The sequence below is a fragment of the Thunnus albacares genome, chromosome 6 (assembly GCF_914725855.1).
Source record: "Thunnus albacares chromosome 6, fThuAlb1.1, whole genome shotgun sequence".
NCBI classification, from domain to species: domain Eukaryota; kingdom Metazoa; phylum Chordata; class Actinopteri; order Scombriformes; family Scombridae; genus Thunnus; species Thunnus albacares.
In genome coordinates this window covers 17,310,605-17,327,895 of record NC_058111.1, presented here as the reverse complement: position 1 = coordinate 17,327,895, position 17,291 = coordinate 17,310,605, and the positions used below count along the sequence as shown (strand labels likewise).

Here is a 17,291-nt window from a genome sequence, read left to right as displayed (position 1 = left end):
TACTTACGCCTCCATTCCCACGTCTTGATGGTAATTAAACATATAAATTCACATGGGCATGAGAAACAAGGACAGCCAAGAAAGTTGCCATGTTTATGACCTTGTTTATGTAGATTAAGCAATTAGGAGCAGAATTTTATTCAAATGAAATAAATCTTTGATTAATCTCTAGACAGGCTTAGCTTTCTTTTGTAAAAAACTTCTATAATTTAAAAATGTAATATCAGTTAATTAACCAGTAGTTAATGATGAGAGTTCACTATCAGGTCTAGTGAATTTTTATTTTCCCCTAAAACAGAGGACAGAAGAGGACAAGCAGGGAGATTATAAAACATGTTACTGTCACAGGTTCAAATGATGAGCTTCATACAAGAGTGCAGGATCTCAATGCCATGTAGTTCTTGCAGTTTGTTCACATGTCTGGAAATGAAGAAAACAGGTTTGTCAAAAAAAAGGGCAGTGACAAGGTCTTCCTGGATTGGCATTCCATTCAAACAACCCTTGTGTGAATTTGTAAACTTGGGAACTAAAGATCAACACCGTCACGGCAGAGCTCTTTAGCCTGGAGGTTCAGATCTTTGTAGGAATACAAGACATGAGACATGTTTGTTGCTTTGGGATACGACAACACAACAATTATACTCACGTAATTAGAGAGATGCTGTATGAAAGATCACCTACAGCAGCAAAACATCAATTCAATTAAGCATGTGATTACCTTTTATTATACTCAACTTCAAGTGTAGAAATAAAAGTGTGTTCACACTGACTGATATATTATTATATATGACATCATTCAATTATTAATACTGAAGCATCAGTGTGTAAGCAGCATGTTACTGTTGAAGCTGCTGGAGGAGGAGCTACTTTGAACTACTTTATATTCACACAGCCTAATAATGTAACTTATACTGTAACAATACTGAACTTAAGGTAAGGGAAGCTATTTAATGTACACTTGTAGCTGCTGGTCAAATAAATATTGGTTTTCAAGAAACTAAAATATTATCTTTAATATTATTTACTGATGCATTGCATATTCATTTTAGTTCTAAATTTAAAAGAGCTGAAACAATTCCACAAGTGCACTAATAGGGAAGTCGATAGATGGAAAATTAATCATCAAAAATGCTAAACATTTTCTGGTTCCAGCTCCTCAAAAATGTGAGGCTTTGTTGCTTCTCTATATCACAGCAAACTTTCTATCTTTGGGTTTTAGGCTGTTCGTTAGACAAAACAAGCGCTTTGAAGATGTCACTTTGGGCATTTTTCACTATCTTGAGACATTTTATAGACAAAACAGTTAATTAATAGAAAAAATAATAAAAATAAAAATAGTTGTTAATTGCAGCCCTGAAATATATATCCAACAGGTAGCAATGTTTTATTAATCATATCGCCTATGTGGCAATAGCATAAATTGACTAAAATTTGTTGTGCTGTAAGCCCACACCCAAGAACTTAATACTGCAACCCAAACACAAACCCGAGCTGAAATCAACTTTCTATAGTTAAAACTCTGTTGCTCTCTGTCCCTCCTCTTTCTCTTCCACTCTCTAGACTGCAGAGGGCACAATCTAAAAATGCTATTAGTGCAAATTGCAGTAAAGACATGACTTGGTCTGCTGCTGGCTATCAGCCTTTCCATCATGATTAAGCAGTAAACTAAATGCAAATATTAAGAAACAGTCTTCATACTATGACCAAGCATTAGCTTAGTTATTCAATCATCACCCACACAAAATGATTCTACAGTAGACATGTGTATAAGAGCAAACAAAAAAAGCTCAAATAATACTAAAATAAAATCAACTGCGTTTTGAATACTGACTTTGAAGTGTTAATACCAATAACAAACAGTAAAATATTTCAGGCCAGAAGTCACTGAATTTGCTTTATGTGTGACCAACTTCTTAACCAGAGCTATAACATCACATTAGCTCATTGTCAGTGTGGCATTTGATCTATCAATGCTCCTTCAGGCTAGTTTCTAGAATGTAATCAACAGCATGTGGTTTATAGAGTGAGGTGAGAGGGCACCTGGGCTCTGATCGACATAACTTCCCCAGAGCAATCGCTGCATTTTTCTGCACAGCTGTCCTCTTAGCATCCCCTGCAGCGTGGCGCAGCAGCATCAGCACAATATCAGTGCCCAGCAGGTTGCTGGCAATTCCCTCCAACTCGAGGCAGTGGGCCAGACACAGGGCTGCATTTCCTGACACCATCTCATCACAGCTGGAACCCAGCAAATGACGTAAAACAGACAGTTCTGTGTAGAACAATAAATGAATATATGAAAATATATTAACAAACACACATAATGGCATGGAAACACACACACATGCATATGATAGTATATACACAAACACATACACTTCATTTGCATATTATGTAAACTCAAATATTATTCATGGGCTTCTAAAAGTAATGTAAACATGTCAATCATTTCTTACTTTTATCAGACTTCACTAGCTCCTCCCGTGCCAAGCGACTGGCAGCAGTGCACACTGTCAGAGTCTTAATGGCATACTTAGTGGCAATCTGCCCTGTTCCCTGGATAGGCAGACAACAAAATGTGTGTGAACATATGTTTGTAAACTCTAACTTTATGTCAGGCACTTAGAGGGCCTAAGAACTGACCTGTAAGTGAAATTAGTAAAAATCTAAAGGATATATACACACTTATTTAAAATGCTGTTTTTTTTTCTTCAAACAAGACTATTGTCAGAATACAATACACTAATAGTTTCATTACTAATACTATGATCGCAGAAATATACAGATTTTTTTTAAATGAAATTTATGTAACTTGACCCTTTTCAGGAACTGTGCATAAATGTAATGCTGGATACTCAAGCTTCACACCACCCAGAAACAAAATTGCTAACATATTTGGCTCAGGCCTAGTATGGAAGGTAAAACATCTTATGTAACCTGTTATATTACAAATGACATGCAATTTTATGTCATCTTTAATCATGTCAATCTTTTAAGACTCCTAAATCCAATTAAAGATGGGCAATAGATTATTTTTCTATGAGTATGATAGAATCTCTGAAACTTGGCTGTGTGCACCTTCAGCAGCCTCCTCATAGTCTGGACCACATCCCCCTGAATAACATGCTGAAGGGCCTCTGAGGACTGTGGGAGGACAGTGCTCAACACACCTGTGGCTCTCTGGAGGACAAAGAATTTGTTGGCAATAAAAAAGGAGACAATAGAAGATAAGAGAAAAAGTAGAAGAAATATAGATGGGAAAACAAAGCGGAGAAATAGACAAGATAGCAGAGAATCACGAAATGACTGCTGGAAGCTAGCAAAGAGAAAAAAGTCAATGAAAAGAGACAAGTTGAGACAAAGAGAATGGCAGAGTGTGGCAGGAAAAAGGTGACGAATAGGAAAAGAGACATGAAATGAAATCAGTTGGGGTTATGGATTGAGTTTGCAGCAATAAAGGAGAGAAAATGCATTGTAAAGATGGTGAGAGAATGTGTGAAAACCTGTCTGAGTGAATATAAAATTACAGCAACCCTTTCAAAGACAGAATAATAAAATGAAAGACAAGAACAGGCATAAAATACAATTAGAAAAACATCATACATGGGTGCTTGCTTTGTCTTGCAGGTGGGATCTGTTGCATCACACATTATCATTGTATACAGTAATTTGAGGACACAATTTAGTAAGTTTAGGGCACAAATAAAGTAATTTCAGGGTGTGAAATACTAAATTGGGGGACAAAATAAGAATATTTAGTTTAGTTGAATGAACAATTTATCAAAAAATCATCCATCTAATGAAACTTGCATTTTAGCCGATGTAGCTGGCAGTTCATCATCAGTATTCATAGCAGCACCAAGTAGCCATTTTCCACAAATTTGCTCTGATTATGTCACTGCTCGCTGCGTGCCTAGCACCAAATGGCAGACAAAAAACAATTAGCGAGTAGCTGGTGAAGAAAGTTAAACATCTAAGCTGCTTAAGACAAAAAGAGTTGCTGTAGACCAAATCAGTTACATTTGTCAGGTGGCCAGAAACACAGCTCCAATGGAATAATAATGTTCCTCCTTGTCTGCTACATTTGTAAAAAGAGAATAGACTGCTAACATGCTAGCCATAACAACATTTTAAGGAAATCATACTGTATGTCAAAACTTATTTTGGAGTTCTTCTGCCCCCTAGTGGACAGTGATTAATACAGCTTTAAATCTTTGGAGAATTTAAATTTAACTGGCATGCACATATTGAAAAGTTTGTGCAGTAACACTTCTTCGCTTACACATCTCAGCTCCCAACAACTCCTCTCAACAAAGCCAAACCTACATGTATACAAGACAAAAAAGAAAACAGAGCTGCATTGATAATTGATACTGAGGGGACACTACAGATTGTGGATTTAGGGATTTGGCTTAACCAATATGATGCATTGCATCATGCAAGAGAAAAGTAGTGAAGTAAAGTCAATACATTAAAAGAGAAGACAAGAACAGAGAAAAACATTGAGGAAAAAAAAAGGATGTTGATACCAGGCAACAAGGAAGAAAAACTGTCAGCTAGGCAGTGAGTGAGCACTAAACAGAGTAAAGAGACAGATGGGTTGGAATGTGGGACTCAAAGGGCATTGCATAGGCAGTGCACTAATAGGCATAAGCACAGACAACAGCACCTGCAGCCGGAGTTTTAATCAAATGTAATGACACATATACAGGATCCTCATCATCGTGAATTGCTGGTACCCTCTTTTGGGACACATTTCCAGCAAGCGCAAAAGCCAAAGAAAAGGCCATTACTAAAGACAAATGTCTTTTATTTTCATCTAGTTAACTGAAAGAATGGCTTTTGCTTTGGATGCACGCAACTTTGAAAAACAAATAAGAAAAAGTTTTCAGCAAGTCATCTCAACAACTGTAAAAAGTTTTATTTTGCAAACCTCTCTTGGTCCAACACAGTCACACATGAAAACCTGATGGGAGTTAGGATACGGTAAAGTATGATATGGTAGATGTCCTAGTCCTACTACTGATTAAGAATCTTTTTTCAGCCCTCCTGAGTACTATTGTGTAGTGCTATAGTAAGATTCACTCACAGTTATGACGCCTCCGTCACTATCCTTCAGCAGACTCAGACAGCAGCCACAGAGTGAAACAGCATGTTCCTACAAAGCAGCAGAGATAATAGTGGCTAAGCCAATTTTCACATATATTTCACCTCTAAATGGGTGACATAACACGTCAGAGTTCACACAAATGCTCCCACTGCTTCCCTTAATACATATATATATATTTCTTTAACAACATAGTCTAATATATTGAATTCAGTGGTGTGAAGTGGATTTTCAGTGAAATTCTTTCCAGATGTCCCCAAAACAGAATGACACTTCATCTCGATATTATCATATCAGCAAAAAGTGCAGTGCCCAATATTAAGATAACTCAAGATACGCCAGAAATTCATTTCTGAAACAAAAGCACTCATAACATACCCAAGCAGGCATCGCCTGTCTTACCTGGATGACTGGAGAGATGATAGTTGAAAGGTTGATGATCAAGCCAAGCAAAGGGTAAAGGATTTCTTTGTATCCATATGTGCTGCACTGCTTCTGCAATAACAGCCAATAAATTCTACACTGATTAAAATGCATACAGTGAGCGCAAACATAATATCCAATATAGACTAATTCCATTATGTCTAACTGTGACATTCACACTATACTGATGAGGTTTTTTTTCAAAGGGACGAATAATGATAATGATACTAACAATGGCAACCAGAAAGGCCTTCCAACATTCGGGATCATGAGCAAAATTGTGACAGATGACATCATCCCGAGTCAGACAGCCAATAGCCGATATCAGTGATGGAATGACATGCTGATTGGACTTGTTGATAGTTCTCTGAAAAATTAAGCAAACAGATGTGCACATTTGCTCAGACACACACACAAACAAACATATCTTTACATATACAATACATAGTTTATATAAAAATTAATCTACATGTCTTACCAGTGTTGTTGTAAATGGCACAATGACAGCATCTGTTCTCTTCCTTAACTGAATGCAAAATCTGCAAGAAAATATGAAAAGATTATACAGACACGGTGTACATTGGTATAAACAACAGTATAAATACAGTATGGACAATGGCTGAATGTCTCAAAGATTATACTAATACATACAGGAGTATCACATACACATTGTTAAGTCAGAATAACCATAAATGCTTGCGCAAGGTAGTGAGTGAAGTTAAGTTTAATCTTAGTTTGAGTTCTTCACAGCCCAACATGAAACTAGGAAGCAAAACAACAACTGAGTCAACTGAGCAACTTGAAAGAAACATTTGGATGAACCACAAAAGAGGGGACTTCTTCACACAAATGCAAAAAAGTGCAGTAATAAGTAATAAGTGCAAGTAATAAGTGCATCAGACACCACTGTAGACCCATATGGTCTTTTACTCCCCAAAATACACTAAATATCAGTGTCATAAAGGACAGTTTACACAGCAATTCAATTAAGTGGTCAAATAGCATTGATTGCCATGTCTCTGAAGATTCACACTCATCCACTAAAAACGCAGTAAAAGGCAGATGGATTAGCTGTGACAGCAAGGTCCACTTGCCTTTGACTGAAAACAATAATTGAATATGCTGTATGGTATATACAGAATGCATATATTGTATAATATACATAAATACCTGTGTGTTTGTGTGTATATACATTCAGACTGTTTTAGTAGTAAAGATTTGTACACCAAAACAAAAAATATCCATTAAAGCGCAACATTGACCCAGCTGAGCTGTTATGATGAAAAGAAAACCTCTGTAGGATATAACACATTTTTGTTGAGTAACTCTCTTTGAGCTATAGACAGGGAAAATTGATCTTCCCATTTCACTGCTTGGCACCTCAACTTATTTCCTGCTGTGTTTGAGAGCCTAGGTTGTCCTTTCATGTCTATTTTCATGAGGCGCCAAAGAGGGAAACAGGTTGAGAACGGCCTTTTGCCTTCAAGTGACATTAACACTTGGATAGCACATGTTGATTTATTAAAGATGCTGCACTTTCCATTTCTCAGAGGACCTCTCCTGACGTGGGTGGATTTTAAAGTGCTTTTAATATATATGGTTATGATATATGGTAGGATAATAGACTGTCCTGTGGCTCATGAATTCTGCAGAGTATCTGAAAATGTGTGTCCTTGTTCGGAAATCAAAATTAATCATTTTGTAGGGAGTGAGGAGAATAGCTCTGGTGTTTTTGTTTGACTGTGTTGTTTCGTAGTAATACTTGTTTTCTGAAGCAAAGTTCTCCAGAATCTTGACCGCTGTGTTCTCCTGCTGCTGCTCGGGCTTTGAGATGCACACCATGAGGTTCCTCACTAACCTTTAGAGCCAGATTAAGAGTAGAGCAAGATAAAGACACAGAGAGAGAGAGAAACAGAGAAAGAAAAAAGAAACATAAAGAAAAAGAGAATCAAGCATTTTGCAAAATGATATGTTCTTAATAAATATCATCAAGATATCAGTTAATATTTGGCACCCAGATAATGATGATTTGCGCAATTCTAATAATGCCAAATTGGAGCAACACAATCACTTATTCTTCATAATTGTTTGAAAATCCAATCAGTAGCAACTCAGATATTATCACAGGTCACTTAGTATGATTTTAAAACTTTGTAACAGAACAACAATATAAAACATTTCCTGATATCCCATTGAACGAACATGACAACAGGACAACGACTCTACTCAAAATGGAAAGCTTTTTACACCAGCTGTGATATTTGCATCAACATAAAGAAATTCTTACATGTGCACATTCAATTTGTCAAGGGCCAAATGTCTCCCATGTGGCATCTGTGAGTATAAACATAGTAATGCCAGGCATTCTTTCCGTAGTGCAAGATGCTCTGATGTTACCAAGTGAACAATAGACTCTCTGGATACTGGGCATGTCATCAGCATCTTCTGGTTTTCATCTGAAAGCAAAAGAAAAAGGGGTATGTAAGGATGAGTCATATACTTTGTTGTTGGTATTAACATAATATCATTGTGAATAGCTGTAAATAAGTTATCACAGTTGGCACAAATAGATGATGGACTGACAAAAGGGGTTTAAGTAGCACAGCGACAAGCTGTGCAGTAATCATACAATGCCATAATAGAAGGTTATACTAGTATTTTTCCTGTATTTTCCTTCCAACTCAAGGAGAGCAAATTGCTACATGGACAAAGACAGAAAATTAAGTGTAACTCAATTATCTGCATACCATTTTCACAACAAATAACCCTCCATAATTTTAGAACAGACACGCACAAGTCCTGGCTGTGTGGATCCTTTGTTTTCTGCAACAGGCAACTGTGGAGAAAATAAACAAGGTAGTCTTATCTCTGTCCTCTTCCAACTGACATAAAACAAATCAAATGTGTTGAATAATGATTTTGTTTTTTTACACAGTACCTGTTACATAGTATCTCAACAAAATGTATGTAAATACAAAAGATGTAACACATGACAAATATCCACAATATTTTTTTTTTTCAAGTAAGGGTTAATAATACAGACAGAGAGCAATCTATTATTTCATAGGGATATCAAGCAATCTTGCTGCAGCAATGGTCTATTTTTTAGGGACCAAAAGGCACCCTTTTATAAAGACTTGACGAATAAAGAAGTGTGTGTTAAAGATTGTAGTGCTTTTTGAGTAACAAAGCCACTTCGCCACAATCACAAGTTACAAATTAATCACAAGATGCCCTCTGTTATCCCACTAAGGTGAGTGCATTTGACATGCCACTGTTGTCATTGCCCAGAAGAAGTATATATGTGCTGCTACTAGTGGACTAAATGTTATAGCCTGATTTCTTACCCTAATTTTATCCTTAAAAAGAAAAATGTGTTGCCTTTTTGGGAGACCTATAGGTTTCACACCAAGGGGACACCACTGATGACTTTTTTAACTTTCAAGCATTCTAGACCTCTCTCCACATTGCCTTTTTGTAACTCTTGATAAAGAATTTAGGCTTTTTACAGTATAGCAGTGCCAAGAGGACATGAAATCAAAGTGCCCCTTCAGATTTTGATCAAGATTAGCCTTCTTTGCTACATCATAGATGTAGCTCTAGTAGATTTCAGCTGGTAATCTATGATATGTCAGGCTCACAGCATTGTCCTAATTGGCTATTTTCATCAAGCTCAGACTGCTTTTTTTTGCCCTCTCTACTTTCAAGACACTGTGTTCTTACCTAAATAATGACAGTGCTAACAATATACAACATGGAAAGTATGTGACAAGTTAATAATAACCTTACTGATCTGACATGAGGGAGTCATAATTTGTATCTTGTACAAAACACCCCCTCTTTCTGGGACAAAACACAGTGCCTTTGCTCATTAAAGTCTCCAGTGTGATAATCTTTTCCTCTTTGGGTTATCACACAAACAACCAGACAGAGGGAGAGAGAGAGAAAAAAAGGGGGGGCGGAGAATGATCTCTCTAGTTTAGGCCATCATTGTCTCCGTATCCTCCTGTCTCTGGGTCCATCTGTCAAAGCTCCACTGAGGCCTGACAGCAACCTCTCCCTCTGGTCTCCTTACCTCCTCACTGTGTCATTGTTGCTGATGATACTAAAGCCATTGTTCAGTCTGAAAAGGGTCTGGCCAGTACCTGTTAGAAGAGAACAGTAGATAGTGTAAGGAGGCAGAAAACCATATATCATCACCGGGTAGCCTCAAGGTTTTAGAGAAACATGAAACACCCAACTCTTTTAGTTTAGTTTGCCTTGTTCACTGGTTTGCAGTCAAGGGCATGAGAGAAAATAATAAATAAAATGTGGTGCCAGAGTGAGGTACAGTGAGGAATGGTCTATTTCCCACTAACAATGAGTTGGAGTATACAGAAAGTAGAACAAGGAAGTGAGGGAGTACTTTTAGGGGAGAAAGCTTGTAATGTCAGCCCTGCTGAGATCCTTTCAGTTGTGAGTTATGTAAGTTTTGCCCTTTTCCATTGAATGGCACTGTGAGACAGGCATTATATCATTTGACAGTACACTTTTATTCATCTAAATGAAGAAAAAAAGAGACTGGATAAGAAATGTTTGCCATTCTGCAGAGGACAGCCAGTACAAAGGAATATGGTGTATTACAAGTAGTGATGCATGTTGAAACAAGGATAGAGAGCATTACACTATGATGCAAGTTTTTTTTTTTTTTATAGCTGTATGGTTTGTTGCAACATGCTTAAGTTTCACCCCATAAATTCCATCAGCCTTGGCTGTGTGATCGAAATACCTCAGCTGAAGTTATCCTAGGCCTGTATAAGAGCAGCAATGGGGCAGAGCATGTCAGAACTACTTCATTAAAGACACCTACTTAGCTGAAATACAACAAAATAGATACTCCTGAGAGGGCAAATTACCTTGATGAATTGTACTGTTAGGCTGTTTTACAAAACCTGTGAAGTCTGCCTTTTGGCAATAGCTAAAAAATAGTTATTTTGGTGGTGTGGAGTTTCAAAGTCATTTGTTGGGTCAAAAACATTCACAAAAATATCAGCAGCTGACAGAGGAGGGGTGAACAACCTGATGAAGAGCAACTGCTGCCTCCAAGTTTCTACAATTACCCCTTTTCATAAAGGACTTGGTAAACAAATACTGTATCAGATACTTTTCAACCTGATGCCATCATTATAAAATGGGTGCATGAGGTGAAATATCTTGTGCCCGACAAATTTCCCACTTTGACACAAAATTACAATGCTTAATCTGTGCCAAGAAGAAATTAGGGCTGTAAGGGCATTTTCTCACTTAACCTGTTAAATTCAGTTCACTTGAAACCGCATGCAACAAGCACTGTGCTAGAATCAAGCTAAAACAATCACATTTGATTTGTCTCATGCAACTATTTCCCTTGTCATGTTATGGTATGGGATGTGTTGTCTCCACTTTGTGAGCTCTTTCTTCTTAATCAGGGATGTTACTAGAAATTGTGGCGTCCCTGACAACAGCTCATTCTTGCCCTGAAATATAGAGACGGGTGGCAAATTAAAGAAAAAACCAACATAAAGTGTCTTAGTAAGGTGTTGGGGCCACCACATGCTGCCAGAACAGCTTCAATAAACCTTGGCATTGATTCTATAAGTCTCTGAACTCTACTGGAGGGATGAACACCATTCTTCTCCAAAAGATTTCCCTCATTTGGTGTTTTGATGATGGTGGTTGGGAGCACTGTCTAACACGTCAGTCTCCCATAGATGTTCAACTGGGTTGAGATCTGGTGACTGTGAAGGCCATAGCATATGATTCACATAATTTTCATACTCATCAAACCATTCAGTGACCCCTCGTGCCCTGTGAACTGTGGCATTGTCATCCTGGAAGAGACCACTCCCAACAGGATAGAAATGTTTCATCATAGGATAAAGGTGATCACTCAGAACAACTTTGTTTTGATTTGTGGTGACCCTTCCCTCTAAGAAGACAAGTGGACCCAAACCATGCTACACTCACTGTAGGTGTCAAGCATTCAGTTCCTGTTTTTCCTTTAATTTGTCACCTGTCTGTATATAAGCATCAATAATCCCTGTCCATCTAGAGGACCTCAGGCTAGGCTGACTTAAATTTACAGAGCCAAAGGACAGGTACCACTATTCACTAGCTACCTACTATAAATCTGACAGGGTTGAGTGCAGCTATGCCACTGAGGATATGGAATGGACACCTGCTATCACAGACGTTTCACTAAATTGTACCCAAGACAGCTCCAGAAAGCTTAATAGTGTTTTCTGTCTTCCTATAACAACCCCCTCAATACATGCTCTCTACACCAAATGCCTATGTGACCCTGTACCTACACCAAAGACAATCCCTATTTTTTATAAAGTCATTTTAGTTTCATAATTAATGATAGCTGATGGAACAGTTGATGCTGCTGGCTTAGAACAGCTCACTCAGCAGTTCAGCAACCAAATTACATCAGGATTTATAGGCCAGGGGAATGTCTAATTCTGCTGATTGAGATGATCAAAAACAATTCGCAAATCAAATTATAGCAGCACAGGAGGTTTTTCCAGGAGTTGCAAAATATTATATACAATATATACATATACAATTTGTTGTTATTGTTCTGAGAACAGAAGAAACTATTTTTTTAAAAATGTTCTGCACAGCAATGTTTTATGCAAATGCATAAGTGTAATTTTATAGTATTATAGTATATTTACCTTCCCTGTGCACAGTAGACACAGTAAGTTTTGCTCTTTCAATGTGGCTTTATAGTCTATATTGGAAATTTGCTCACTGTGACAATCAAGTGGAGCATGGAGAGAAATCAGTGATAGACACTGTTAGGTCTCACCTCTCTTCCATTGTCATAGAACAAGACGAGAAACAATTTTGCGGCCCTGCTTCACCTGATGCCAGTACTTTAGTACTGTATTAACTCTATTTTCTCCGTCAAGTCTTCTTAACCTTCCTGGCCGATCTTTTGCTATCACTTTAGCCATAGTCCCGTGAAATAGGTAAACCAGTGAAGCAGTTATTGAGGAAAGAGGGGGCACAAAGAGATTAGAGGAGAAAGATAATTGTACAAAGCATCACTCACAGTCAGTAACTGCTTGTGACAGGATCTCCAATCCTCCGCAGTAGTAGATTGGCATCTGCCCGGGCCTTGACAGCTTCTCCAACAGCTGGGGCACTGTTGTGGCCTTCCCCTTTCCCTTGTCAAACTCTTGCCTCGCATTCATTTCCTGACTGTCTTTTTCCTCTTCCAAATCTACCTTGGTTAGGTATTCTGCATGGGGAAAAACAAAGAAGTTAAAAGAGAAGACAAAGCATACTGTACAGTAACTGTATTTGCACTATCACAGTAACAAGTGAGCTGAAAGTGTATTACAGTTAAACAGCCTGAGATGACAAACCCACTCGCCATTTGCCTTAAATGTGTATTAAGATAGCAACAGGTTAGAAATTTAAGTCTACACTACATACGATAATAGCAAAGAGACTGCAGAACTGTTTACATAAGACCATCGATAGGAAGGTCAGGTTGTAAAAAGAATTAAAGGATGAATTATTTTCAAAAGTATTTCTAAAAATAACTATAGTACTGAACCCAATTACACTGGGAAGAAAACAAAATGTCTTTTTTGCCTTGGCAACGGCAGAGTGACATGGAGCTTTAGGTTGTCATGAAAGCCTTGCAATTAAATGCGCTGCTACTGGAAGTCAGTGAGGACCACATCACTGACAACCAAGTCAATGACAGTGGAGAATCTTTCCTCTATACTTTGGATTAGCTTCAGTCTTACTTTAATTCTGTGCATAAATGTCAAGATCATCCTGATTTAAGTTGAACTGATTTCATAAAATAATAATTGAGTCACACTGAAAATATCTAAAAAGCATGAATACGTTCTAAAACTTTATATGATGTGGAATAATAAAGCCCTAATGAGGACAATGCCAACAGAATGACATACATACATGAGAGTTTTCCAATCCTAACCCCTGAAAACAACATTTTCTTTACCTTTTGCCATCTTCTCCTTCCCAGGTTCCATTTCCACTATCTTTTCAAAGCAGTTTCTGGACTGAAAAAGACAAAATTTGGTTCATCACTGGTTAAATGATGTGTTTCACTGGTAAAATCCACTCCAAAAGCCTACAGTATCGCAGCACAAGACTGACAGAATCTAATGAATGGATTAAAATAGCTACACAACAGATTTTACAGATGACTGCTGTGAGATCCCATTACACTCATTTGGATAAATACTATGCATATAATATGCAGTACTGGCCAAATGCTGCATATGTGCTAATCCTTAGTTTAAAGCTCTTATTCACTTCATTCTCTATTCCAGATAGAGAACTGTCATAATGTAAACATGTTTCTGCTATATATAGTTAGATGAGATGCCAAGGGTGGTTGTGTGTATACAAGAGCAATGTGTAAAAGAAATGTGGTGTGATTAGATGTAATGAGCGGTAATTATACTTACTGTACCTCATCATATTTCTTCAATGCCAGATATGCTTTGCCCATGTGTATGTAAGCCTTTATGCATCTTTCATTGCACTGACGGAGAGAAAATGATCATGGGGGTATATTAGTTAAAACACTTAATCAGCAGCACATCTACATAATGGTGATTTAATGTTTCTGCATTGATAACACTAGCGAAGTAAGGCACAAATATTCAATCTGAACTTCACAAATACACCCCACTCCAGCAAGCTTAGTATGTGTTACAGTGATATCATTACATACAATCATTTCCTTTACAGAGTTCTTTGTCATCCAAAAGCCTATTTCATCATAAAAACATACAAATTAGGAGCAACCCATGAACACTTCATTTTTGTCCCCTTTTTCATACACAGCATTCTCTTCATTTCTGTGCTGCTGATGACTTGTAGCCTGCACCTATAAGAGGATCCAACCAATTTCCTACCAAACACATGTTTTCTGAGCTCGCAGGATCACAATGAATGGTGCATCAGATGAAACTATGATGAATGAGATTGCAACTGACTAACCCAGTTCCCAGCTGGGTCTTACCTTCAGGGCCCATTCACAGTCACTGATGGCCTCCTTGTACTTTTCCAGCTTGATGTAGGCCTATGTAGATTTGAACATTAGACAGGCGGTGACTAGGCATGAAAAAGAGAGAAAAAATCTTGCCTCACAAAATAAAGAATCTGATTGGTATTATAACATTGTTTGGTTATCAATACGACAGTCCTGACTTTCAAGACACTAGGTCTAGGTCTATAGATAATCATATTGAAATTTAAATCCATAGCGGGCAACCCTCAGGTTGCCTGGAGATCTATTTGAAACAAAAGTTTCTTTATGCAAGCTGGGAAGGACAAATGGATGTCAGAGAGAGGAAAGGAAAAAGGAGAAAGTCAAGGGAGACGAAGACAAAATTTCATTAGATGTTCACATGAAGGAATCTATTCCACTGAAAAGGCCACACATCCTCCATGAATGTACACAGCAAGAGAGACAGAAGGGCATGTATGCACGCACATAGCAACAGACTACACACAAGCACACAAAAGCCTCTGTGTTTCAATTTCCTTCTGAGGAACAAAGAATTATTTGTCATTTTCGCCATTAATTCATGAGCTTAAATTATAAAAAAGTTGAAAATATTCACTTGTGCTCGGTTGGTGTACAAATGCTGCATGTCTCGTAGTTCAGCCAAGCCGTCACTGTAATACTTCACAGCAGTTTCATAGTCTTCTTGGGCAAAAGCTTCATTCCCTTTATCCTTAAATGCTGCACAAACACAAACAGTACAAAATTTAAAAGGACGTGCTGCTGGCCCAAAAGAGCAGCAAGTACTGCAAACTGTTCACCTCCAACAACAGCTTTAAGGAACAGAGAATTACACACCAGTGGCCTTTTTCTCTTTAGCAATCCTCCTTTTTCTTCTGTCTTCAGCATCTCTCTCCATAATCTTCATGAAATTTTCTGGTCATGAAAAGACAAATACTTACAGTAAGAACAAAAAAGGTGGGAACTGCAACGATAATTAAATTTTCTCTCCAATCATCAAATCAAAAATTAGGGCCTGGGTCAAAGAAAAAACAATTGGCTTCTAATTATGTGTTTGAACCCAACACCGGTATGTGTTTTTGAAAGTCATTATTAGTGACTATAAAAACCCCCACAAGCTACTTACTGTGTGTGATTGCTAATGCTAAAAAGGATCCTATGCACAATAAAGACATATACGTCTGCTTACAAATGTTGTAATTCATTGCAGCAGACAAGGATTTATTTTCATTGTTGTTCTCACCTGGACTTTCACTCTGTGGACTCTGTAAAACACACAAAACAAAAACAAAATAATGTAAACAAAAACCGATGTGTGTGTGTGTGTGTGAGAGAGAGAGAGAGAGAGAGAGAGAGAGAGAGAGAGAGAGAGAGAGAGAGAGAGAGAGAGAGAGAGAGGGGAGCAAGAGACAGAGTGCAATTGTGTTTGAGTGACATGTGGACCATAGCCTTTGTGTCTTTATGTCTTTACCAAGGGAACCTGGAGTGGTGGGTTTGTGTTGATTGCTGTCTTGTTGACTTTTGTCCTACAAGGTTCATCCAAGGCAGCAATATAGCAATCAGCTTTCTCCACTGCCTTCTGCTGGACTTCGACATCAGGAGAGTTCAGATCCTTCACTAACTCACCTGAAAATAAATTAATAATTAATTAATGATTTATTTTACTGTGTACAGCTTTCACTCTCCATTCTCACGTTAAATATGAATGAATCACATCTGCAATAAAATATAAATACATTTATCTCACTCAAATTTATACATCAACCATGTTTTGTATATTATAACCTATTTGCATAGGTTACAATATACACACTACCTTTCAACTCATGAAAGTGGACATCATATAGAAAAAGAGGCTACAGTTTCACACAAACTGTATGATTAAGCATAACGTTAAAACAGTAAATTTTACAACATATACGTTTTATTTCTGTGGTTGATGACGTTTAGATATCTCTAAAGTTAATATGTCACTAATGTTATTTTGGCGTTAACACAGACAATTCTCCATCTTTATGTTTAGCTAGCTAACTTGTTAATGTTGGTGGTTCCGCTTGATTAACTCCACGGCTTTATTACTTACTTATTTTGTCAACATTCTTCAAAAAACTCTCGAAGTCTTCAAGTTTGTCCATCATGCGTTTGTTCTTCCAAAGCTGTTGTTATAATTCAATAACCTGTTATATCTGACGCTAAATTTACTTTATGCTGCTGACTTTTCCATCACGAGTGTCCGCGTTGTGAGTTACCATAGTGACGCGATGCCTTCATGTCTACTCGTAAGTTCCTGCACTAAACCTGAAACTGGACATACTTGTAAAACATCTAGACCCGTATCAAATTCCCTTTGTTGTTTATTCATCATTAACAACAAAATGTATCACTGTAACTTTTTTTATCACCTTGCGATAGGTGAACTGTGCATACAACGGGTAACTTTTGTTCCGTAAAATTGTGATCTTTCCGAAAGCACTTTAAGGCAGCACCTCTTACCCTAGATTTAGGTGGCCACATTTTTGCCTCAGTCCAAAACAAGAGAATAAGTGACAAATGTATTTTTTTTATGACAGGAGGAGGAAGCGCTGCATGGTTGTGATGGCTCATACGACAGGTGCTCTTTAGTGGTGCAGGTGAAAGTACAAAAATCAAAATCCAGGAAGTCTTGCTAAATATTTGTCCTTCAGTGGTACAGTCAACTCCGTCTTCAGGTGAAATAATATA

General features: G+C 37.6%; 1 protein-coding gene across 3 annotated transcripts; it reads right to left on the bottom strand.

Annotated features, from left to right (window-relative positions):
• Positions 1-260: 260 nt before the first annotated feature.
• Positions 261-16,841, bottom strand: ttc12 (tetratricopeptide repeat domain 12). 3 transcript variants are annotated; one of them, XM_044355087.1, is made up of 21 exons: positions 16,654-16,841; positions 16,042-16,196; positions 15,814-15,835; positions 15,408-15,485; positions 15,169-15,290; positions 14,565-14,624; positions 14,010-14,081; positions 13,533-13,593; positions 12,606-12,794; positions 9,603-9,672; positions 8,275-8,363; positions 7,815-7,983; positions 7,290-7,385; positions 6,006-6,066; positions 5,760-5,894; positions 5,507-5,599; positions 5,087-5,155; positions 3,076-3,177; positions 2,454-2,553; positions 2,041-2,269; positions 261-420 (listed from the first exon to the last, which is right to left on the bottom strand). In XM_044355087.1, the coding sequence occupies exons 1-21, from the start codon at positions 16,706-16,708 to the stop codon at positions 351-353; spliced, it is 2,097 nt and encodes a 698-aa protein (XP_044211022.1). In that variant the 5' UTR covers positions 16,709-16,841; the 3' UTR covers positions 261-350. The 3 variants fall into 3 exon arrangements, with proteins under 3 accessions (XP_044211022.1, XP_044211024.1, XP_044211023.1); XM_044355089.1 differs by lacking the exon at positions 16,654-16,841 and having other exon boundaries at positions 15,760-15,835; positions 16,042-16,056; XM_044355088.1 differs by lacking the exon at positions 261-420 and having other exon boundaries at positions 2,051-2,235.
• Between the last annotated feature and the right edge of the window lie 450 nt (positions 16,842-17,291).